This window comes from Salvia miltiorrhiza, chromosome 2, assembly GCF_028751815.1.
Source record: "Salvia miltiorrhiza cultivar Shanhuang (shh) chromosome 2, IMPLAD_Smil_shh, whole genome shotgun sequence".
Classification (NCBI taxonomy): Eukaryota; Viridiplantae; Streptophyta; class Magnoliopsida; order Lamiales; family Lamiaceae; genus Salvia; species Salvia miltiorrhiza.
The window spans coordinates 74,328,235-74,352,542 of NC_080388.1; the positions used below are offsets into that span (position 1 = coordinate 74,328,235).

The 24,308-nt window shown below is 35.9% G+C and overlaps 5 protein-coding genes across 7 annotated transcripts; 3 read left to right on the forward strand and 2 right to left on the reverse strand.

The window, feature by feature from the left end:
• The first annotated feature begins 1,444 nt into the window (after window positions 1-1,444).
• LOC131009210 (isocitrate lyase) lies at window positions 1,445-4,094 on the forward strand. Its single transcript, XM_057936465.1, has 5 exons — window positions 1,445-1,674; window positions 1,754-1,993; window positions 2,121-3,001; window positions 3,094-3,575; window positions 3,675-4,094. The coding sequence occupies exons 1-5, from the start codon at window positions 1,645-1,647 to the stop codon at window positions 3,770-3,772; spliced, it is 1,731 nt and encodes a 576-aa protein (XP_057792448.1). The 5' UTR covers window positions 1,445-1,644; the 3' UTR covers window positions 3,773-4,094.
• Window positions 4,095-4,843: 749 nt separating this feature from the next.
• LOC131009198 (exocyst complex component SEC3A-like) lies at window positions 4,844-13,373 on the forward strand. Of its 2 annotated transcripts, XM_057936449.1 has the most exons (25): window positions 4,844-5,128; window positions 5,593-5,663; window positions 5,782-5,862; window positions 5,982-6,049; window positions 6,455-6,554; window positions 6,817-6,971; window positions 7,249-7,366; window positions 7,456-7,560; window positions 7,658-7,759; window positions 7,873-8,010; window positions 8,316-8,444; window positions 8,535-8,615; window positions 8,716-8,790; window positions 9,056-9,226; window positions 9,314-9,413; window positions 9,489-9,553; window positions 9,644-9,814; window positions 9,922-10,001; window positions 10,447-10,528; window positions 10,605-10,702; window positions 10,766-10,874; window positions 11,248-11,316; window positions 11,404-11,469; window positions 11,538-11,630; window positions 12,118-13,373. In XM_057936449.1, the coding sequence occupies exons 1-25, from the start codon at window positions 4,951-4,953 to the stop codon at window positions 12,226-12,228; spliced, it is 2,616 nt and encodes an 871-aa protein (XP_057792432.1). In that variant the 5' UTR covers window positions 4,844-4,950; the 3' UTR covers window positions 12,229-13,373. The 2 variants fall into 2 exon arrangements, with proteins under 2 accessions (XP_057792432.1, XP_057792433.1); XM_057936450.1 differs by lacking the exon at window positions 4,844-5,128 and having other exon boundaries at window positions 5,605-5,663; window positions 5,966-6,049.
• Window positions 13,178-16,702, reverse strand: LOC131009253 (glucose-6-phosphate/phosphate translocator 2, chloroplastic-like). 2 transcript variants are annotated; one of them, XM_057936530.1, is made up of 5 exons: window positions 15,767-16,702; window positions 15,407-15,632; window positions 15,077-15,299; window positions 14,365-14,578; window positions 13,178-13,549 (listed from the first exon to the last, which is right to left on the reverse strand). In XM_057936530.1, exons 1-5 carry the CDS (start codon window positions 16,253-16,255, stop codon window positions 13,538-13,540), a joined length of 1,164 nt encoding a protein of 387 aa, XP_057792513.1. In that variant the 5' UTR covers window positions 16,256-16,702; the 3' UTR covers window positions 13,178-13,537. The 2 variants fall into 2 exon arrangements, with proteins under 2 accessions (XP_057792513.1, XP_057792512.1); XM_057936529.1 differs by having other exon boundaries at window positions 13,178-14,578.
• Window positions 16,703-20,284: 3,582 nt separating this feature from the next.
• On the reverse strand, window positions 20,285-22,344 carry LOC131009316 (uncharacterized). The gene is made up of 2 exons (XM_057936615.1): window positions 22,021-22,344; window positions 20,285-20,696 (listed from the first exon to the last, which is right to left on the reverse strand). Exons 1-2 carry the CDS (start codon window positions 22,342-22,344, stop codon window positions 20,523-20,525), a joined length of 498 nt encoding a protein of 165 aa, XP_057792598.1. The 3' UTR covers window positions 20,285-20,522.
• A 390-nt stretch (window positions 22,345-22,734) lies between these two features.
• LOC131009334 (uncharacterized) lies at window positions 22,735-24,276 on the forward strand. The gene is made up of 3 exons (XM_057936640.1): window positions 22,735-22,869; window positions 23,661-23,740; window positions 24,040-24,276. The coding sequence occupies exons 1-3, from the start codon at window positions 22,759-22,761 to the stop codon at window positions 24,107-24,109; spliced, it is 261 nt and encodes an 86-aa protein (XP_057792623.1). The 5' UTR covers window positions 22,735-22,758; the 3' UTR covers window positions 24,110-24,276.
• The last annotated feature ends 32 nt before the right edge of the window (window positions 24,277-24,308 follow it).

Sequence of the window (24,308 nt, forward strand, 5' to 3'; positions counted from 1 at the left end):
TGATAAATTGTGTGTCAAGATTCGTGGGACGATCCAAAAAAAATTACGTGTCAAGATTCGTGGGACGGAGGGAGTACATTCTATTATTATAAATTTATTTATAATGCATGATAGATTATTTAGAATAGAGAGAAAAGCCCTAATAAACATATAATCGAATCCTAATTATCTAATTATGATTCCTCTAGGCTCATGAACTCTAATTCTAATCAAATCAGGCTTCATATTATTCTATCTATAAATTCATATTTGGATTCAAATATAAATACAATTTGCATTTTTTTTTACAAACTAGATCCAATCTCCTAATGCTTGGGAAAGGAAAAAAGAATTTCACCAAATTGGATGCAATTTTTTTTAAAAGACCAAAACTATGAACCACTCAACTATATAGACACTTTTATTTCATTCCTTAGAAAAGAACCTATGGCCATATGAGGATAAAAATTAAAATGGACTCATGCCTAGTTTTCTTAATTCACTCACTCCATCCCACTAGCTTACATTATTTTCTCACATACATTAAGAAAATTTAATTAATAGTTTTTCAAAGAAGAAAGACGAGCTATTATTAATTCATATGAGATCTGATCAATATATATTTAGAAGCCAAGGAAAAATCTCGACCTCCAAATCATTATATCATGAGAAACAACAAAATGAGCAAACTTGTGAATAGCTCTATTGAGTATTGACTTCACGACAAACATGATAGAAATCCAACCACATGCTTAGTAAAATGGACTCATGCCTAGTTTTCTTAATTAACTCACTCCACTCTGCTACTAGCTCGCATTATTTCCATAAAATTCAATTTCGGCGTCCTAAAACCCAATATGTCATTTAACATACCACACATATACACACATGTCTTAGTAAAAACGACGTCGTTTCGACATTAAGTAATTAAATTGTATTGCTGTTAAACGACGTCATATTAACATTTTTACGCAGATTAATCTTCTAATTAGGACATTATACGAATATGAAAATAAAATTATGAAAAGTTTGAACGAATTGCAAAGTTCGTAACTTAAAATATACTAATTTTTAAAACTCGTAAATAAAAGAAAAAAGTGATTAAAGTTCGTGTATTCTGGTGTAATCAGCCATAATCGCTCCGAACTTGCATGAAATTTTTGAAAAATCCAATAGTCGAGAGAATAATTAAATATTATTCGTCCCAAAGTTACATGAAATTTTGAAAGTTGCAACATTCTATTTTTAAATTTCACAATTAAAAAATAAAATAGTACTGTAATAAATTAAACACTAGAAACCGACTTCACCAGTCAGTTGCAAATTTGGACTGAAAATGTCGTGCAAACAACAGAATCGCATCACTCTCAACAAATAAACGAGCAATTCAGACCACAATTCCTCTCACGTAGACACAAACTCATCATTATAGGATACTTCTAAAACTGTAGATAAGAATTAACAATTTTTTTAATAAATGAAGTCTAAATTTTTATTGGGTTTTGCAATTTCCCTTATCTCTTCAACCGCTTATAAATGCAGCAATCAGCCTCAACAATTCCCCATCAATCCCTTCTACTTCTAGGCTTCTAGCACATAAAATTGTATAGAGCTTTAAAAGAAAACAAACAAAAAAAAAATCGAGAATTTATTCAGAGTTCTATCATGGCTGCATCTTACTCAGTCCCTTCAATGGTGAGATATTCGAATTTCTGCAAATTAAATTTTCACATATTTATCTCGTTTTGTCATTAAATTTTCTGCAAATTAACAGATTATGGAGGAGGAAGGGAGGTTCGAAACGGAAGTGGCGGAGGTGCAATCGTGGTGGAACTCGGAGCGGTTCAGGCTGACGCGCCGCCCCTACTCCGCCCGCGACGTGGTGGCGCTGCGCGGCCACCTCCGGCAGAGCTACGCCTCCAACGAGCTGGCGAAGAAGCTGTGGCGCACGCTCAAGACGCACCAAGCCGACGGCACCGCTTCTAGAACCTTCGGGTCTCTCGACCCGGTTCAGGTGACGAACCATGCAATTATCCACATACGCTTGATATCGTCACATAAATAAATTTTACTACTATATCATAAGATATTGTAATTAGTGAGATTTTAATTATAACTGAGTTGCGCTTCGTTGTCTTCAGGTAACCATGATGGCGAAGCACCTCGACACGATCTACGTGTCGGGGTGGCAGTGCTCGTCCACCCACACGAGCACGAACGAGCCGGGCCCGGACCTCGCGGACTACCCGTACGACACCGTTCCGAACAAGGTGGAGCACCTCTTCTTCGCGCAGCAGTACCACGACCGGAAGCAGCGGGAGGCGCGGATGAACATGAGCCGCGAGGAGCGGGCCCGGACCCCGTTCGTGGACTACCTCAAGCCGATCATCGCGGACGGGGACACCGGGTTCGGGGGCGCCACCGCCACCGTCAAGCTGTGCAAGCTCTTCGTGGAGCGCGGCGCCGCCGGGGTGCACATCGAGGACCAGTCCTCGGTCACCAAGAAGTGCGGCCACATGGCCGGGAAGGTGCTGGTGGCGGTGAGCGAGCACATCAACCGGCTCGTGGCGGCGCGGCTGCAGTTCGACGTGATGGGGGTGGAGACGGTGCTCGTGGCGCGGACCGACGCCGTCGCGGCGACGCTGATCCAGACCAATGTGGACACCAGGGACCACCAGTTCATCCTCGGGGCCACCAACCCGGCCCTCCGCGGGAAGGCGCTGGCCACCGTGATGTCGGAGGCGATGGCGGCCGGGAAGACGGGGCCGGAGCTGCAGGCCATTGAGGACAACTGGCTGGCGATGGCGAGGCTGAAGACGTTCTTCGACTGCGTGGTGGACGCGATCAACGCCATGAATATCGGCGAATCTGAGAAGCAGAGGAAGTTGAATGAGTGGATGAACCACTCTAGCTATGACAAGTGCCTCCCCAACGAGCAGGGCCGCGAGATTGCGGCCCGTCTCGGCTTGGGGAATCTTTTCTGGGACTGGGATCTGCCTAGGACCAGAGAAGGATTCTATAGGTATAAAGAATTAAATAAAATTTGCACAATTTTGAATGTTACATTGAAATAATTTTTTTTTAATCGTATCGTATTTTGTGTCGTGTCAACAGATTTAAGGGCTCGGTGTATGCGGCCATTGTCCGTGGCTGGGCATTTGCCCCGCACGCAGACTTGATCTGGATGGAGACATCAAGTCCAGATCTGGTTGAGTGCACGGAGTTTGCGCGTGGAGTGAAGGCGAGGCAGCCGGAAACTATGTTGGCCTACAATCTGTCGCCGTCTTTCAATTGGGACGCGTCGGGCATGACGGACGAGCAGATGGTGGACTTCATCCCGAAAATCGCCAAGCTAGGGTATTGTTGGCAGTTCATTACTCTCGCCGGTTTCCACGCCAATGCCCTAATCGTCGACACCTTCGCTAAGGATTTCGCGCGTCGGGGGATGCTAGCGTACGTCGAGAAAATCCAAAGGGAGGAGCGGAAACACGGTGTCGACACACTTGCTCATCAGAAGTGGTCTGGAGCAAACTACTACGATAGGGTGCTCCGCACCGTGCAGGGAGGGATTACCTCGACTGCGGCCATGGGAAAAGGCAATTGATATTATCCTTAATATTGTTTTACATTTCTTTCGATCGACTGTTGAGTGTTTTATAGACGATAGTTTAAATTTTATTACGTCAATTTTGCAGGAGTGACGGAGGAGCAGTTTCAGGAGACTTGGACTAGGTCCGGAGCAACGAGTGTCTCTACTGATGGCAGTGTCGTAATAGCAAAATCGAGGATGTAAGGATGCGAAATGAGACAAGGGAAAGCTCGAAGAAATACTCTCCATCGATTGTGGGATTGAATGGAATAAAATGTTTTCAATTTTGTGATATGGTTTATATTTATATTGTTGGTTAAGTGGCTTTGGCGGGCAAATATTGGGCCCTCTCTTTATTTATGTAGTGATAGTATTTGTATGCGTAATCAACATTTCCATACCATAAGGGAAAAAATATGTGTTGATTTTCTTTCATAATCTATGGTTCTTGGCTGTATTATTCTTGTATTGTAACGTTGTGAAGATCGAATTCTTCAATATTATAAGATATATTTATTTTCTTTAATTGTCAACTCTTGGATATTAGAAGAATGTGGATTTGATACAACAACAATATTTATATCAGAACTCTTGAACAATAGACAGTTATAAATAGAAAACAGGGGAAGTTGAAGAATATTTCTTTATTCACCAAAAAATTTACTATTAAGATATGGAATTCATTAGGATTTAGGAATGATAGTTGAATCCGCGCGGTATTAAATTAGTTCGATATTATTTGAGATTGAATTTAATATTTCTTCGTTCTTCACTGAAAATTTACTATCAAAATATGAAGCTCATTAAGAATGATAGATAAATTGAGTGCTAGATTAAATTAATTCAATATTATTTGAGACTGAATTGTCTTGAGAATATTTTATATTAGTTTTATGTTGGCGGAGATCAGATTTAGGAGCTATTCGATTTGTAGGATTACATAGAATTAGTTTTATAATATATATCTTGTTCAAATAGACATATACAATTCGATATTTAATATTGAGATATTGTCACATAATATTAATCACAGCTCACGAGTTTTGGCTTATCTCTATGACATAATTAATTTTGAATTATTTCGGGCTAACTCAATCTTGAGTAATTTCGGGCTACAATAATCTCGAGCAATCGAACGTCTTTGGAGACGTTCGATTGCTCGAGATTATTGTAGCCCGAAATTAAGTGAGTTTAATATACCAACATCTATGCTGTATGACTCTATAATCTAAATCTATACAAAAATAAATAAAATATTAGTAGTCTATTTTATACTAACAATTTGTAGGATCTGAGAAAATTAATTAATTTCACCGTAAGCTTAGATTCCCAACCGCAAAGCACACACCGAATCACACTATCCCAACCGCCGGAGAGAAGAGATGGCGAAATCGAGCGCCGACGACGAGGAGCTCCGCCGCGCCTGCGAGGCGGCGATCGAGGGAACCAAGCAGAACGTCGTGTTGTCGATGAGGGTGGCCAAGACAAACGTCATGTGGAACAAAGCCGGCAAATTGGGGCGCGGCAGCATGGCCAAGCCTCGCGTTCTCGCAATCTCAGGTAAAATGTTGATTTACCGATGTTTGTAATTTAATATCTGATGCTCTGTTTCCGTGTAAAAATCACGTGAAATGTGTGCGTGTGGATGATTTAGAGCTGCATTTTTGCTTTCTCACAAATTTGTTGATTTTGGGTTCTAGAATCGAGCGTGGAAATTGTGATCCTTCTGAATTTTGTGCGTTTCATCAGCTCAATTTTGAAAGCCCTCTGTTTTCAAACACAGTTTGATTGCATGATGTTAAAATGCCTTCAAACTATGTAGGCTAATTTTCTATGGAATGCGAACTGGTCTGCTTTTGATTGCGAATATATCAAAAGACAGATTCTTGAAAGCTCTTCACTCCCCAAAAACATAGAAAGTTTGGAAAGTCAAATCCAAGAAGCAGCACATAGAGCAGAAGATATCATTGAATCCTAACAGATTTTTGATTGAGTTGCTAATACTTCCTCATGATTGCCTGCAGTAAAGACAAAAGGTAAAAAGTCGAAAGCTTTTCTCCGTGTCATGAAATATTCGTCTGGAGGTGTTCTTGAGGTAAATGAGCTCGATTGTTATAGTAGCTTGATATCTCATTGGATTATGTGTTCAAGTATGAACATTTAATAATAGATCCCATGTACCTTATACTATGATGTTTTCTCGACGTATATAGGCTGACAAATTCTACAAGTTGAAGCATCTTTCGAAAGTGGAAGTTGTATCCAACGACCCGAGTGGATGTACTTTCACGCTGGTAACTCATTTCTATCTTTGTGGTAGTTTATCACCAAATATGTCGTATGACACTCTAAGAAAGTTTCTTACATTGTATGCACATTTACATTAATGATCAATAGAGATGTTTTCATGAAGGGTTTCGATAACCTAAGAAATCAAAGTGTTGCCCCGCCTCAGTGGATGATGCGCAACGTTGATGACAGGTATGCTGTGAATTCTTGCTATTAGGGAAAAATTATATGTATGCCTCCAAACTTTTTCATTTGGCTTTCGCCTCCTTGACTCTGTTTTTTTTCCTTCTATTTAATTTCATTTCAACCTTTTTCCTTTTCTACTATTAGGTAAAAATCATATGTATTATCTTATTTTATTTATTCTATTATATATGCAACTTTGACTACATTTCATGTTTTTGTTGCCATTAAAAATGCAAAAAAATGAACTCTTGATGGAAAAGCACGCAATGATCAACTCAAAGTTGAGTATGTTGTACTTATAAAAAAGATGAAATTGGGGAGGCAAAGTGGCAAAGATAATGAAGTTTAGAAGGCCACATATGATTATTGCCTTATAAATAATCTCTCTAAGATGATGATTTTGTGTTGTAGGAACCGAATTCTGCTTTCCATCTTAAATATCTGCAGGGATTCGGGTGATCTTCCTAAAGTTGTTGGCATAGACATTGTAGAGATGGCTCTTTGGGCGAAGGTGAATTTTTCATATGATCCATCTATCTCTGCACCTTAGTTTTTTAATAAGAGTTGCTAAAATTAAAAGTCTTCTTAATTCAATAATAATCAATTAATGATTTTGATTTGCATTTTTTCTATAGGATATGTATAGTGTTAACTTATACTGTATTTGTTCTCAACTTTTATGTTCATATGGTTGTGTCTATCTATTCATAATCTTAATTTGCCACCCTGTCCACACCAATATTAATTTTGTGAATGTTTTATATCTTCTATAGCAAAATACACAAGCAATTCCTAAGCCGCAACAAACAAGCTTTCAAGAAGGAGGGCTTGATCCCGTTGTCATCACGGAAACTGACATGCAAGTGACAGTCGAAAAGGAACTAGTGTCTCAAGCTGAAGAAGAGGACATGGAAGCTCTCCTAGGCACGTATGTACTTATATTTTAAAAAAAACCTCACACTTTCTTGGTGGATTTGTAGAATCTATCCAAATGGTTTGTGAAATATCCCTCATAGCAAAATTTTGGAAAGTCATATTAAGAGAAGGTTACATGAGTCAACTTGAGTTGTTGTGGATCTGTGCAATGTTGCTTTCTACACTACCAACATCAGCTTTTGTTGCATACCAATTTGTATTCATTTATAATTAAGCCCCATAATTTTTTAACTTGATGATATTGTGACCGAGAATCGGACAAAATGCAGTTATGTCATGGGTATTGGTGAAGCAGAGGCGTTTTCTGAGCGGTTGAAGCGGGAGCTTCAAGCTTTAGAAGCTGCAAATGTTCATGCAATCATGGAGAACGAGTCCTTGATACATCAAGTAGTTCTTTTCTATTTGGGAGGTGTCTGTGTATTCCAAGTAGGATTAATATCTGTATTATGCACTAATCATATTTGCTGTTTCTGCAGGTGCTGCATGGCCTTGAGGTAGCTAGTAATTGTGTGGAGGATATGGATGAATGGTTATGCATGTTCAATGTCAAACTAAGGCACATGAGAGAGGACATTGAGTCGGTATAGATCTCTAGACACTTCAATTTGATTTCATCTAAATAGTACTGTAGTTTTTAATCTACATCAATTAATTACCATCCTTGGTGGCTTTGTGCAGATTGAAACGGGTAATAACAGGCTCGAAATGCAGTCAGTGAACAACAAAGCCTTAGTTGAGGAACTCGACAAGCTTCTTGAAAAGCTGCGTATGCCTTCTGAGGTCTTTCCATTTTCTTTATGAATTTTTGTGAAAGAAACTTTATGTTGAAATCTATTTTCGTTTGTCCTACACTCGGAATTTTGGTTTTTAATTTGGTTTTTCTTAAAATGCAGTATGCGGCATGTCTAATGGGGGGATCATTTGACGAAGCAAGCATGTTTGACAACATGGAATCATGTGAGTGGCTAGGAAGTGCTTTATCGTCTCTCGAAGTGCCCAACTTGGATCCTTGCTTTGCAAAAATGAGAGCTGTATGTGGACCATATGCCTTACTTCTTCACTTATGATTTTCATCGATAGTTTTTTCTACAAACACATTGGTTATTTCCTTAAATATTCAAGGACTACAAGAGCTCCTTAAATATCTTTTTGTATATTCACTCAATATCAACAATTTTGGCATCATACAAATTTATAGAATTAAAATTTTAGAATTCATGGTTTAGAAATAAAAGGTTAATTAGACGATATTTGTATGAATTTGGTAGGCCGGCTTCATGTATTAGATATGAATATTATTTCTCTTACTAGTGATAGTGGGAAAAATTCTTTACAGGTTAGAGAGAAGCATGAAGAACTCGAAAATATGAAAAGCACATATGCTAGAAGAGCATGTGAATTCTTGAAGAAGTATTTTACGGGTTTGGTGGATTTCATGTTAAATGATAAGAACTATTTCTCTCAGGTACTGCTATGAAGACTGATTTCTAATTGACAGTGATTAGAGAGTCGTATTTCATTAATTATATTCTTTTTTTTGTGGTGATTTTAATAGGTTGGGCAACTGAAGAAACCTGATCATGCAGATCTGCGGTATAAAAGTAGGACATATGCTCGCCTTTTGCAACACCTGAAGGTGAAATGATAAGTAATGGCAACGAACTTTGTTGATGTTGTGTAATCTTTTTTGGCTCAATATTTCTGATATTCGTATATCTCTCTTTTGTAAAGAACAGGGTCTGGACAAAAATTTCTTGGTTCCTTTACGGAGAGCGTATTGTAGCTCCATGAACATGCTTCTAAAGCGGGAGGTGAGAGAATAGACGATGTTCTGAGTAATTAGTGCCATGATAATGAGTCCTTTATTTTGCCAAAAGTAACAAAAAATGTAAAAAAGAATCTACTTATGCATTATACCTTTGTATATTGTAATGCAAAACCAATATTAAAAACTTTATAAGTAAAATGAATGAACAGATGATTTCCTAGAATTAATTTGATTGCTCTACTTTTATTTTCTTGAGAGTTTAGTATTCAGCTTGTGTGTGAAGAATTGGTTTCACATCTCCATGACAGGCTCGTGAGTTTGCAATCGAGCTTCGTGCTAGTGCATTATTACCGAGGAATCCAATTGTATGGCTTGATGGTGCTTTAAATCCTAATTCAAGTACTTGCGAAGACACTTCTACTATATCTGAAGTCTACACATTAATGCTCACGGTTTTCATTCCGGTCCTTGCCGATGAGGTTACCATCAAATTATCTTGTGTTCATGCTTTCCGATTTCCTTTCCTTTCCTGACAAGTTGCATGTTCATACGTAAAATTTACTCAGTGTTCATTCTTTGCACAATTCATGTGCTTCGAACTCCCGCCTCCTGTTCCTGTCGATGATGAAAATCAAAATAGTAATGTCGCTGACAGGGGAAATGCGGGTAAAGACGATTCTGTTAACTTTTAATGTTCTTGCTTCAACTGATTGAATCAAAGTCATCCCATTGGTTTTACAGGTAAGCAAACAGTGGATATGGCGGCATTGAATGAATCGCTTCAGGATCTCCTCGATGGCTTGCAGGTATAATCGGATTCGAGTTCTGCATGGTTTACTTTAATCAATCACACCATATATATGTTTTCAATGCCTTTTGTGTTCAACCATTTTTAGGAAGAGTTCTTTGGTTTGATTGACTGGGCTTATAAGATCGATCCTCTTCGTTGTATATCTATGCACGGGACTACTGAGCGTTATCTTTCCGATAAGAAATTTGACCAAGCGGGGTTCGTGCATATTTTACTTGACGACATGGAGGGCAGAATCTCTATGTTGTTTAGTCGAGTGAGTATTGAATAAATCAGCTCAGTTTCTAAATGGCTATAAATTATATATGAATGTTTTCTGAATACTAGTTTTGATGGCATAATCTGTTATATATTGTATCGCAGTTTGTTGATGATATTTGCCACCAGATTGAAAGAAATGAGAAGAATCTTCGACAGGTGGGAGTCTTGTCATATATACCAAGGTAAAGTTGACTTATAATGTATATATTGCTTAGTAGTGTCAAACTTGGCCCGGCCCGATGGACCCGAGTACACGAATTTAGGGGTTGAGTTGAGCTAGAATGATAAAGGTCCGAAAATCACCAGGCCTAAAAAAGCTCGTCCAGAAGCCCACTGGGCTGACCAGGCTTTGGGGCCCGTCAAGTTTTTCTTAACGAAAATGGTTATCTTTTGTGAGAAATGACAATAACGAATAAACCAATAAAATTCATGAATAAATAAATGTCACACATGAATAGCCTTATTCGTGGATTTTACCATATTTATCTATTCGTGGTCACTACATTAACAAATACGGTCATTCATGTGTTTACATTGAATCTAATCTAGCTTGTATTGTGGCTTCACCATGCTTTATATTTAGTGCTCTTCTTGTAAACAAATTTATTGGATCTACCTTGTGAACAGGTTTGCTGTTCTTGCCACTCGTATGGAGCAGTACGTCCAAGGGCAGTCGAGGGATTTGGTTGATCAGGCTTACACAAAACTCGTGTGTGGTTGATCAGATAATGTTTTTTTCTTTTCCTTCTCAGTTTTTGGAGATGTTTGAACAACATAACTGGCAGGTTACCATAATGTTCGTGACGTTGGATAAAATTGCTCAAGCGGATGCAAAATATGCAGATGTTTTGCTCTTAGAAAATTATGCAGCATTTCAAAATAGGTATTATCAGCTTTTTCTCTGCTTCGTTTTTTGGTTTATGACCCTTAGTTTTACTTTCCACAGCGTTTATGAGCTGGCCAACGTTGTTCCCACTTTAGCGAAATTCTACCATCAAGCAAGTGAAGCTTACGAACAAGCTTGTTCGCGCTTTATAACTACAATCATATACTATGTAAGTGTTCTCTCCCACATTTTACATTACTTTGTTCATGAATTTTATTTCATTTAAGGTGTTCTCTATGGTTGTAAATTTATTATGAGAAAATGAGGGATACAATAAGTTTATCCCTTTAAATTCCTCATTTTTTTCCCCTGAGAATTTCGTCATTTTTCACTAAGGAGGGATAATATTATTACACCAAAAATAGAAGGATAATATTATCCGTCATTGGGGTGAAGAAGATGAATAAGAATGGGTGAAATTCTCAAAGGAAAAGAAATGAATAATTTAAAGAGATTGTTTTTTTTTTTTAACTTCCTATTCTCATGATAAATTTATAATAAAAAAGAACACATCCATACATTATTACTTTCTCAAAATGCAGCAATTTGAACGCCTTTTCAATTTCGCGCGTAAAGTAGAGGATTTGATCACCAATATCAACACAGAAGAGGTTAGTTTGCCCTTAAAAGTAGAGGATTTGATCACCACAATTTTGTGTTATATCTTTCTTGACCTAAAAGTACAACACGAACTGCAGATACCTTTCCAACTTGGGGTGTCGAAATCTGACCTCCGAAAGGTCATAAAATCAAATTTATCCGGGGTAAGTCGAGCTACTATCCTATCTCCAGGTATGGTCGATGCTTTTTCGAGACTGTTTTGTGTTTGTAGGTTGACAAGTCCGTCGCTGCAATGTACAAGAAAATGCAGAAGAATTTGACCTCCTCTGAGGAATTGCTGCCTTCATTATGGGACAAGTGCAAGGTATTTGTTTGTAGTATGGAATTTACACAATGTTTTTAACGTTGAAAAATGAGTAATTGTGCTTAAATACACCAACTTTTACCCAATTATGGTTTTTGAACTTGAACTAAAAATTCTGCCTCAAAATACACGAACATTTAGTTGTTCTGGTTATCTATTTTCGACGAAATAATTCTGTTGTGGCTAGCTGAAGTAGCGAATTGATGCCATCGTGATTTTGTTCATTGGCCGTTTAAGCCATCTAAACACTTCAGGCGTTCATCTCAGCATTAATATGAAAACAATTGACAACTGTGCGAAAAATCAGAATAATTGACAATTTGTATATTTGGAGGCAAAAGTTTCAGTTTATGTGCAAAACCAGAATTTGTGGAAAGTTCGTGTGTTTATGCACAATTACCCTTGAAAAAAATTATCTTTCACCATTCAAAATATACAAGATTTTGTTTTGTGAATGTCTAATTGATGGTGCTGAATTATTTTGCAGACTGAGTTTCTTGAAAAATACACTGTGTTTGCTCAATTAGTAGCTAAGGTATATCCAGCAGAGAACGTCCCAGGTGTCCCAGAAATGAGAGAAATATTGGCTTCCATGTAGACAAAAATTTTATTTTTTATTTCTTTTGAAAATTTTATTTGTTCTCTTTGATTTTAAAGTTTTTAGTTTTATTTATTTATTCATTCATTGTATTCGTTTGGTTGATATATATATTAAATTGTTATTACCCAACGAAAGGAAAAACACATTCATACTCTAACCTTCTAGGTGATTCGAACCTCTGATCTATTGGTTGGAGGAGAAACGTTTTACTAACAGACTGTGTCTCATCGTCTTGTTTGGTGTCGGTATATAACTTCAACTCCTTTCATCTCCAATATTGTGCACTATTATACAACAACTTTAATACTAAAATAATGTAGAATTTCAGTTTCATCTCCCGTGGTATATTCTATTATACAACAAAAATTAATATTTTAAAAAATATTTTTTAATTAATTTGTTCTTGATTAACAAGTGAAATTTATTGTAATTATTATAACAAATTCATAAAAGAAAAGAAAAGAAAATAACAAAAGAATAGTGCAACAAATAGTATCGCTCTAATAATTATTGCTACTCATAAAAATTAGGTCCTGTTTTTTTTTAAAAAAAAATTGTATTACTCAGAAAAAGGGAAAACACACTCATACCTTAGCTCTCTAGATGACTCGAACCCCCGACTTATTAGTTGAAGGAGAAGCGTCTTACCAACAAATTGCGCTTCATCGTCAGTAAAAATTAGGTCTTACCAACAGATTGCGCTTCATCATCAGTAAAAATTAGGTCCTTACTTGTGCTACCTAAATTTTAATTAAAATTAAAGTAAATAAAGTTGATCTTAATCAATCAAAGTATAGGGATCCAATTAAAAAAGATAAAATTAAAGATAAAAAAAAAGACAACTGAATTGGTAAGACGTTTTTCCTCTAATCAATAGGTCAGAGACTCGAGTCTTCACAGGGAAAATAAAAATCATTTACGTATATTTTAAAAAAACTAAAAAATATTGAGAACTAAATAATGTGTTTATTTGTAAATGAAATAACACGATACAATTCCACAATTGGAATAGATAATGAAACACCACTAATCTAATAAATAAAGAATAATTATAGATTAATCTTATTATATTTCTCATGTACATTAGTACTAAACTACCTAATATTATTTTAAAAAACGCGCGCTCAAAATCATGAACGATCGCATTTTGTCATCTCTACTAACGATTTTTCATAAACTCCAGCAGCATCATCTTCATTAATTGCGTTTAACTTTTTTTTTTTTTTTTTAAATTTTTATATATTGTTATTCGTTGTTAAATATACTTGAACATGCTTCTCTCCATCGCAAAAAAAATTCTCCTTGATCACTGCTTAGCCTGCACAACAGGATTAAAAAAATATATATTGTTAGAGTGAAATTTATTATTTCTTCCTAAAAAGTAAAGACATAATTTCTGAAAGTTATTCCTATTTTCAGTCATTTTTATGGTTAACTTTCCGATTTTTTTATTCCATTTTGCAATTTTGAGACCACTGGTAAAATTATTCAATAGTGTAACTCAACTTTCTAATTCTAACATCCTCACAATTTTAAAGTGTTGAAACGATGTCATTTTCTTGAAAATTTTCACTCAAATTGTAAAATAGGTCAAAATTGGTGATTTATTTTCTTTTAACAATTTTTTTCAGCCGTGGAATTAAATTTAGATCCATTCTTTGATATTCTATATTGGGTAGTAGATTTGGTGAGTGGGGTCAAAGTGATGGGGCAAAAGAATGACAACATGTGACAACTTGTTCACTCACATGTTACATTCAAATTAGACAAGATTTTTTGTCCTAAACTAATTAAAAAGGGGAAATTCATTTTCTAAAAAAAAAAGAAAAAAGAAAAAGAAAGCTTAGAACATATAACACACTTACTTTTTTATTTTTAATATTTATACGATATTAAAAAGCCAAGATTTCAGTTTGAAATCAATTTTAAACTCTGATTTCAAAATTGAGTGGCAATTTATTATTGTAATTAATTCTTCTTTATTTTTTTTATTTTTTCAATATTCAGCTCAAATATACTTCAATTAAAATGAATTTTTTATTATATTTATAAATATGATAATTGAATTGGTATCAATTTTATAAAAATTTAAAAACGTTTCTCGTGCATTGCACGAGGTGCAAATGCTAGTACCTGAGAATAGAGGAAAGTGCCAGAGATTGCAATGGCAGCACCAAGAGCATTGATTGGCTGAAGAGGAGTGTTGAAGATGATGATGGAGGCTACTATCACTGAAATCCTCTTCATTGTGTTGCCAATGCTAAATGTCAATGGAGATATCTCATTTAGAGACATGTATGAAACTTGATTGTATAGATGGTAAAACACACTCTGAGCCACCACCCACCTGCAGTTTTAATTTCACACCAGCCACATATTATTAGTCTTGGGACAAAAACACACACACACACACACTATATATATACATATATGTGTGACAATGAGAAGTTGACAAAGAGAAGATATTGCTATATATCTCATGACAACATCCAATCCATGCTTCAGATAGTTATATCTCTGTCCCATTATTATTGGCCTATTTTCCTTAGCTTGTTTCTATTCTGGATAATAATTTTACACTACAAACAATATGGCCCTACGTACTCTTATTCTTGTAAATACTCGTGCCTAAAAGAAGGTCAACAATAATGGGAACGGAGAGAGTAGCTTCGAAAAGGTAAAATTGAATTTTTACGGTGTACTTGCAATAGCAAATATCGCATGGATATATGAATTTGGATCCGAATCTTGACCCGTCTTAGGATAAGATGGTCTCACACAATATTCCTCGAATAATAATAGTAAAAGTTGGATTAAAAAGAGAAAAATTGAGATAATTAATTACCATATGAAATTAGGTCCAATTTGAGAGACTGCCTTTTCCCAACCAACAGCCCATAACTGAGGGCCCTCCACAGCAATAGCAAAAGGAGTGAGAATGAAAAGAGACATAATTGAGAGACAAGCATAGTAATTCATTCCTCCAACTGATTTTCCATTCATTCCTCTCTTTGAAAATATGTTCCTAAACACAAATGCCAAATTTGACAACATTGCTCCCATAAAACCTGCATTTTCAAAAATTATGGATCATTAATTATTTTACTTTCAATCTTGTATTTAACTTATTTTATTTTATTAATAAAGCATTGGGAGACACGTGTCGAGTTCTTACCGGTGAGATTGAAATTGAGCTCCGTGGCGGCGGAAAGGGCGCAGCCGCCGATAATCGGCAATAGGGAAAGGTAGACCGGCAACGAGAACGCCTCTCCGAGCATAAACCTCGACACTAGAACGGTGAAAGCAGGTTCGCCGCTCTTAATAATGTGAGTGAAAGAAACCGCGACCTTCGACATGCTGACGGTGGCAGCCACGTGGCCTATTGTGTGCGCGACAGCAACCTGCAGCGCACACAGTCGGTTATTTAAAAAAGTTTATTCCCATTTTTATAATGGGACACGAAGCGAGACACCAATTATTTAATTACTTAAAAGTTCCCACTAATAGTGGACTAAAATAAAATATTCATACTTACTGGGAAAAGAGCTTTCCAGAAATCGAGGTCCGTGTCGGGGGCCGGGGCGATCCTCGAGGCCCACGTGGCGAGCATGAGGAGGGAGCCGGCGGCGAGCGACAGCGTCGACGTCAGCCACGGGAATGGGAAGGCATTGAGCACTTTCTTGTTGTAGATGTTGAAGACCACGTTCAGCGCCCACCACGTGGCGAAGTAGGCGCCGATCTTGAGCTTCTGCGCGGCGCCCTCCCGGTCGAACTCAATGCTGATCGGGACGGGCTGCGACCGGGCCTCGTAGGCGTTGCACCGGGCCGCCCCGGCTCTCGGGGAGGAGTCCTCGGGCCCGGCCACGGAGGCGAACCCCGTGGCGGCCGAGATGTGCAACGGCTTGTGGAGGTGCACATTTCTCTTCGGATGGTACAATGTTTGGAGAGCTTGAGGTTTGGGGAGGAAAAGGGATTTCTTGAGTAGGTTTGCGGTTGTGTAGGATTGATTTGGTGAGAAAGCCATTTGTTTTTAGGTGTGTTGTAATAAACTAGTAGTAGTAATAGTAGAGATTTTTTTTTTATTTGATTTGGTGCGTTACTACTACTAGTAGAGGAGCTCGGGTGAGTTTTGGACTACAAAATGGTTAGGTATGTTTATATAGAGGGCGGCGGCCGGGGCGTCGTGGGGCCCACACGCCCGACGCGGAGGCCGGCCTCTCGGGTAGGTTAGGGTTGGGGTTTATCTACCGCCTATCAACAGGTTGGAAGAGGCAAAGGCAAGGAGGGGTGAATTTGTATGCAATTTGGTTGTAGCTTCGTTGGAAATGTCCAATTTTTGGAGGTTTGGATTTATTGTAGATTTTGATTTTGAATAACCAAGTTGGACTTGTATTGGTATGGACTTGTATTGGTATGCCTCCTTCTATGTTTACCTAATTTGGTTGGTGATAACATATGGTCTTGGAGTTTTTTCAGGTTCGACTTGAGGCTAATTGAGTAGCTGTTTTTACTTTGATGGAAAATGAAAGAAAAAGTATATTTTCACTCATTTTTCACGTCCAATTCATATGTTTACCAATGGAAAGTTTTCTCGAGCAGAATGAAATATATTTCATCGGGCAGCTTATTTTCACTATTTTTCTTTCCAATGTTGGATAATATTAACCTAGGGTGGGTATGACCGTATGAGTGTGAAAATATTTTTCCAACATTTTCTCATCTTTCTGTCTTTAGTAAACATATGCTAAAAAAAAATAGAAAAGAACAATATTTTCTTATTTTTTCTTATCCATCATTTTGTCACTGAAAATTTTACAACTACGGTATACGCACCCCTGTTATGTGTAATGAGTCTAATGACCTGAAGACTTTAAAATTTTCCGATATCAAAAATCTAACTCAGATAATAAAGAAAATGAAATCCACTTCATTTAATTTATTATTTGAGCCAGACGTTTGGCACTGGAAACTTTTGTTCGGGCTATTTTTAAACAATATCATCCCAAAATTTCAAGCTATATATATATATAAAAATTTAGATGAAGCTGTAAATTGGAAAATTCTAAAAACTCAGGTTATAAACTATAATTAACTCATTACATAAGTTTTATTTAATTTTCAAATCGGCCACCTATAGACTATAGTGCAAAATAGTGAGTCAAGCGTAATAAATACAAGGGTAAGTTATTATTTATGTAGATATATAAATATTCATATTTCTAGTTCATATTTTGAGGTAAAAAAAATGGCTGTCGAGCATTGAGTAAACTTCAAAAGCTAAAAAAAAAATTAGAAGCAACATCTGTTTTTCATGGCCTCGAAATCGTATTTTTATAAATATTTTCCACCCTAAATTATAAATTGACGATGGAGAAGAGTCGAACACATCGATCGTACAAACGAAAATAAATGACAAATTTATTGACATAAATTGTTAAGCATCACATGTTTCTTGAAAATGAAAATGGGAATAGCGACAAGTAGGAAGAGAAATCATACAAATGTGTTTTTGACTAGCAAAATAAAATTAGTTTGAAATGAAATAAAATAAAATAATATTTCTTGAATCCATTATTGAAATCTTGGGATCCAGCTTTCACGTTGCATAAATAATGGCCGTTGGAATTTTTGTCACTATATAAAGTACTCAAGATCTTTGGCTTCTCCATCGTTAATGTCGTTTTCATTATTTTCCTCGAGTTTGGTGTATTAAAAAAAAAAAAAAATCATTTCTTAAACCCTCATGTTCCATATATGTAAATCCTTATTCAATAGTTTGATTTTCTTTTTTATTAGATTTTTACTACTAAAATATCGATTAAGCATATTTGTCTATTTATTTGGATAACTAGTACATGCACATTCGTGTGATGCACGACGGACATCGAAACTAAACGACAGATTTAAATAAATAAATATAAATAATAAAAAAATACAAAATACTAATTCACATCAATTTACTCAATAAAATTTTGAATTGAAAAATGCAAATTATATATAAATTACATTTTTCAAAAACCATTAATGATATTTTCTTGATATATATATAAAAATATTGTAAATTATTAAAGCGGGACGAAGGGAGTAATATCGTAACGATGTCGAGATTTGGAACGTTGACACTTGAACATGAACAACTGTTTGATCAAACACAACTTGCAAAAGGAAAAAGAAAATATAAATAGTGTTCCAATAAAGGAAACTGCAAAATCGCTACACCTTCATTTGGCGCTTTCAATCAATTTGATACTGCGCTGAATTGTTTGTACATATGTTTCATTGATGTGACAAACGCGACTTTACAAAAAAAAAAAAAAAAACTTACGGTTATTATTCAAGAGCTCGTCAATTTTTTGTTCTTACTTTCCTTACACCATTAATTGATGCCAAAATATCTTATATATAGGGATGGAGTTAAGATTTTAAAAATAAAAAAGTAAAATTATATTTTTATATTTAAGAATAAGATTCACTACAAGAAAACATTAAATTAACTACTAAATTTGACTACGGAATTATTTCCGTAGTTAAATAATGACAGTTTACCAACGGAAATCTATTAATTTTAAAAAATTTCCGTCATGGGTGAACAATACGACCAAGCAAAACGCGACTCCTGTTATTCCGTCGTGGAATTTGAAATTTCTGTCGTTAATCTTTGTTTGCTACGGAAACTTCCGTAGTTAAATTTAAATTTTTTTTGTAGTGATTAGGCCATGCAAGAAATTTTGAATTGACGGTGGAGAAATTTCTATATCAATAAAACTAAAGCAATCATTAACTAATACTAATGCTCTTCTTATTCTAAGTAAATATTTTCCCAAAAATCTCACCACCATTTATAAGTTACTGCACGAGCGTATAAATTACTATTTGGACACAAGAACCTTAATTTAATCATGTTTTTAAAAAAGAAGAAAAAAAATTCATTTCAAAATATATAAATACCATTAAATTCAGGTGGTGAAATGTCTGATGCGACTATGTGTTTGTCTTTTTTCTTGTAGCAAATTTGCATTTGTGGTTCAAAATTTTGATGGAGCTGTGGGCTTAGTAGCTGCACCTGTTGCCAGCAACACTTGATCAAAATATTATTTTTAACTATTTTTTTATTTTTTTTAATAGCCTAAACTTTAAACTCAACCAAACTAGATATTTTTGACAAAAACTTATACAGAGTTTTTTCCTTATCACACATTCAAGGAAAAATGATAATTATTATTAATAAAGGTGACAATTGTTCCAAATAAAATTGATATGAATAAAAGCGATGATTACTATAAAGCCCCTGTTGTAAAAAATAGAGTGCACTTAATTAATAATTACTCCCTCCGTCTACGAAAATAAGACCTAAGGGAGGGTATTTAGTAAGTGGGTCCATAAATTAAAAAAAGTGTAAAAAATTAATTAAGTTAGTGAATGGAGAAAGATGCCCACAAATTAGCCAAATCATTACTAAAAATAGGTTAGAATATATTTTCATCAATTAACGAAAATGACAAATTAAGTCTTATTATCATTCCGAGCCTGGTTAAAAAAGTTACGTCCGTTTTAAATTTTGACGATGACTTCCCTTTTCTTATTAATCTTTAACCATCAAATAGTCATCAAGAAAGGAGCATCACAATCAAACATTACATCAATGAGAGAGAGAGAGAACTAGAACCATTCATATCATGTGAGAAAAAAAATAGCAACTTGATCAAATAACATCATAAATTCATGGGTTATTAGCTTGTAAATTAGAATTTTTTCTTGTCGACGTCAAAAATCAGAAAAAATGCCAAGTTCGTGTATTTGTGGGCTAAAAATAAAAGTCATGTTAAATTTCAGAAAATATAAAAAGTTCGTGTATTTACATGCTAATAACCCTAAATTCATAATCAACTAAATAGCAAACCTCATTTCTGAAAATGGTGGGAAGAAAGTCAACTTATTATTTGAAAAATTATCAGAAAACAAGATCTCAAGTCTCATGAGCATGATTCCCTACACTCCCAGCCAAAAACTGCAAAATCAAGAATCAAGAATCAAGAGGGAATCTGTTTCACAATGACTTCAAAACTAAAAACTCTCATTTCTCAAAATGGCGGGAGCAAATTCAACTTATTATTTGAAAAGATATCAGAAAACAAGATCTCAAGTCTCATGAGCATGATTCCCACACTCCCAGCCAAAAACTGCAAAATCAAGAATTAAGAATCAAGAATCAAGAGGGAATCTGTTTCACAATGCAGTGGTCAGAACTAAAAACTCTCAGCCATTTTAAAGAAGAGCACACAATCTTAATCTCAAGCCCTCTTTTTCCTCATAAGTGGTCGTCTCCCGATTGTCACGCTCTTCTCTGAGTGACCGAACAAACCACGCAGCACAGCTAAAGCCGCAAACCCCAAAAACGGCAAATACATGTTCAAGAGCTTATCAGAAGCTCGTTCGGACAGCTTCATCTCCGCTAGTATTGCAACCTGCGATCAAGTAAAATTCAGTTCAGAAACGGACATTTATTCCATCGTACTGCAGCATATACACACACGAAGCAAGATTTGCACGCACGTTCTCAAGCAAGCATGAAACGTAGCTGCTGATCGTGAATGGTAATTTAAATATCTAGTTGGAAAATGTTGGGAAATATTTTCACGCTACAACCCAAAGATAATATTATCCTACATTAGAGAGAAAATAAGTGAAAAGGAACTGCTCCAGAAAATATTCCACCCTGCCCTGAGAAAATTTTCTATCATAGTAAACATGTGAAAATGATGAAAAGAATGGTAAAAATATATATTTTCTCTCATTGAGATTTTTTAGGGTGTGTTTTACTTTCCATGACTTATAAAATACACATCACTGAGATTTCTTCAATCTCACCCTTTCACATGATATGAATCAAGTAAAATTAGCTCAAATGATAAAAATTTCAAGGGCCAAGAGATATCCTAAAATTCTGATTTAGGTTAATCTTCAAAAGCAAATGACCCCCTAAAGGTTTTATTTGACATAAAAATGCTTCAACAATTTGCCTATTTGTTGGAAGAAACAAGAAGTGTGCATAGGACTCTTTTCCCTTTTCCAAATTTAAAGATAGATCAACATTGAATAGAAATTTAGGGCCAATTAGACAACAATAACTAAGTTAATAAAGCTCCACTTCCTAAACAAAGTTGTAGCAAATCAATAAGTAATATCAACAAGAAACAGAAAACATAAATGCAGCTTATCCATTTCAGCCAACACACAATGGGAACATTTTTTCTTTGATTATACTAAGCCTTGATCAGAGCAAGAAATGCTTACAAAATCATCATGGCACAATCACATCACCAAACAACCTAAAGCAACACACATCATTCATAGCATCATAAGTCTTCATGACTTCTCATTGATAATCCTTGATCAATGGAATAAGCATATTATCTTAATCTAAGAAAATGGAAATATAAAAAAGGAGTTAATTGCCTATAAACACATTAAGGAAGCGTTTACTTTGCATGATTGATAAGATGCATAATTAAGTATTTTTATCCTTAAAAGTAGGATTTCTCTAATCTCACCATTTCAATGAGATAGAATCAAACAAAACTAGCTTAAATAAATCCTAATTTTTTTTTTCAAAATGTCATCAATCATCGTACAAAAAATTATTCTGAATATTTGTGCATTTCCAGGGACCCAACCAATAATTCTCAATTAAAACACACACACACACACACAAAGCAACACATTTTCTCTTATCCTCATTTCAGCAAATTCATTAAAAAAAGACTAAAAAAAGGATTTTTTTTTTCTTACCATGGAAGTCAATGTGGAAGCGCCATATATCAAACAGGTGGTGCTCAACCAAGGCTTCCCCGCTACAATGCCGTAGAGAGACGCGAGAGCGAGCGGCCACTGGAAAACGAGCTCCAGCCAGATAAGCCCGACGAAGAAATGCGGCTTTTCGGCGACCAAATAATCGCCGTAGTTTTGCGTGTACCAGCTCTTGAGCTCCAACAGGGACGGCGGAAAGAGGTGCTGCGGGAGGCAGGTCTGCGCGTCGAGGAGCGGCACTGCGGCGGCGATGATGAGGAAGAAGACGAAGAGAACGACGTCGACCAGATTGCAGATGGCGCCCATCTTCTTCAAGATGGATTTTAACTGAGCGCTATGAATTTTTCTCGAGTTTCGTCGATGTCGTCGAGGTTTTGATCGACAGTGAAAAGGGGATCTGAGGCCGTTGAATTCTTCTTCTTCTTCTTCTCTCTCTATTTTTTTTTCTTTATTGTTTTTGAGGAAGAAATCGTCGAATTCTTAGATCGTTGATTCGTTATAGTGTTCCAACTTCCAACTGCTATTTTCAGAAATTTGCATTATGGCCCTTCTATTTTGCGCTAATAACGTTATTAATTTTATTGTTCATTTTTGTAATATCGAAAAAGTCAAAAAACATTCAAATATAATATAATAATATTACGTGAAAAAACATTCATTTTTGTGTTTGCAAAATCCCCAATTCTCAAACCCTAGATCAGATCAATCAAGCCAGAAGAAATGAGCGAGAGGCCGGTGCCGAGAAGGCACAGTCCATGGGTTGACGAAGAGGTCTATAAACGCGAAGTGAAAGCTCACAGATGCAACGACCGCGTCGAAGATGTCATCTATGTTAGTAACCAATTCGATCAAATCGTGATTGTCAATTTTCTTTTCTTTTCACCTATAGTTTTACTGCATAATTTTGGTCCATAACTCTAGGAATATGACAATGGCGATGTTAATTTACGAAAATGCTGATGCAAATGCTAAAAAATGTGTCGTTTAATTTTGTTTAAATTTTCTTCCTTTACTTGAAATTGCATATAATGAGATGACATTGAGAAACAATTTGCTCAGGTGGAAAGTGGAAACAGCTTCTAATTTTACTGTGTGATAAGCCCTTTTAATCAGTTGTGATATTTGAGAATTTTTACTTTGAGGTAAATACAATAGAGATGATCATCTAGGAAATGTTGAATTATTATGAGAATTCGTTGTCTTAGGATAATGTAAAACTCGTTGCTTGATAGTTTTCAACTGATCAATGGAGTAGGTACTGAATTGTTGGCATTCAGCTGCTCTGTGTCACTGCATTTGTATGTGCGAAAAGGCGACTCTGCTAGAGCACGGTTTGGATCATTTTATAGAATGACAATTATCGCGCATTTGGTGTTACATGTATTATTGACATATATACTTATCTTCATTTGTGACTGTTATTTAACCTATGTTGGCTGTCTTGACATGTTGTTAAATTATGCTTGGTCATTTTAGATAAAAGATTGAAGATTCATTAATAAAATCTTTGGCAATATCTCTTCAAATGCCTAAGCCTTATCTGTTTTTGGTTCGGTGGCCGCAGCGAGCATATGAACCGTACGACTATTCATATTTTGAGCCTAGATCTTTGTGTTTCACAGGCACTATTTGAAGGCAATCCTTTCAAAACAATTCCAGCCCCTTTCAAGCTATTTTATCAATGCATGAGATCAAAACCAGGGTATGTCGTATTCAACTCCTTCGCCTCCAATATTTTTTTGGGTATCGTATTGTTCAACATTGTTTGTGCGTGCTTTCTTATTGTAAAAAATCTAAACCCTTGTCATGAAGCCTTGCTCCCTAACTTATAGTATTGATCTTGTCGTGGAGAATGCCAAATTAAGTACACTTTAATAAAGGTCTACCGAGCTTATTGTTTAGAACTCGATCAAGAATGCCACTCTTGTTGTTCAATAAAATGAATTTTTTTGTGCTTGTTTAGTTTCTAATTTACTCATATGCTGTGATCAAAATTCGCAGGGAAGAGCCTACTGATCCCTTCATCTACTTGGATCTGGATCCTCCCAAAAGAGAGGCGAAACCCGAGTAACTTGCTCGTTCTACTTTAAAATTACGATCTTGCTCATGATCATGTTATAATGTTACTGTTATAAGGAGTGATCTGCAAGCGTAGCCAGTCTTAAGTTCTTAATGTAATAAAAAAATATTACTATTTCCTCTCGAATTCAATGCTTTTCAGGAAACTATTGCAAATAATCGGTTTATTTTTTTCAATTTTGTACATAGTT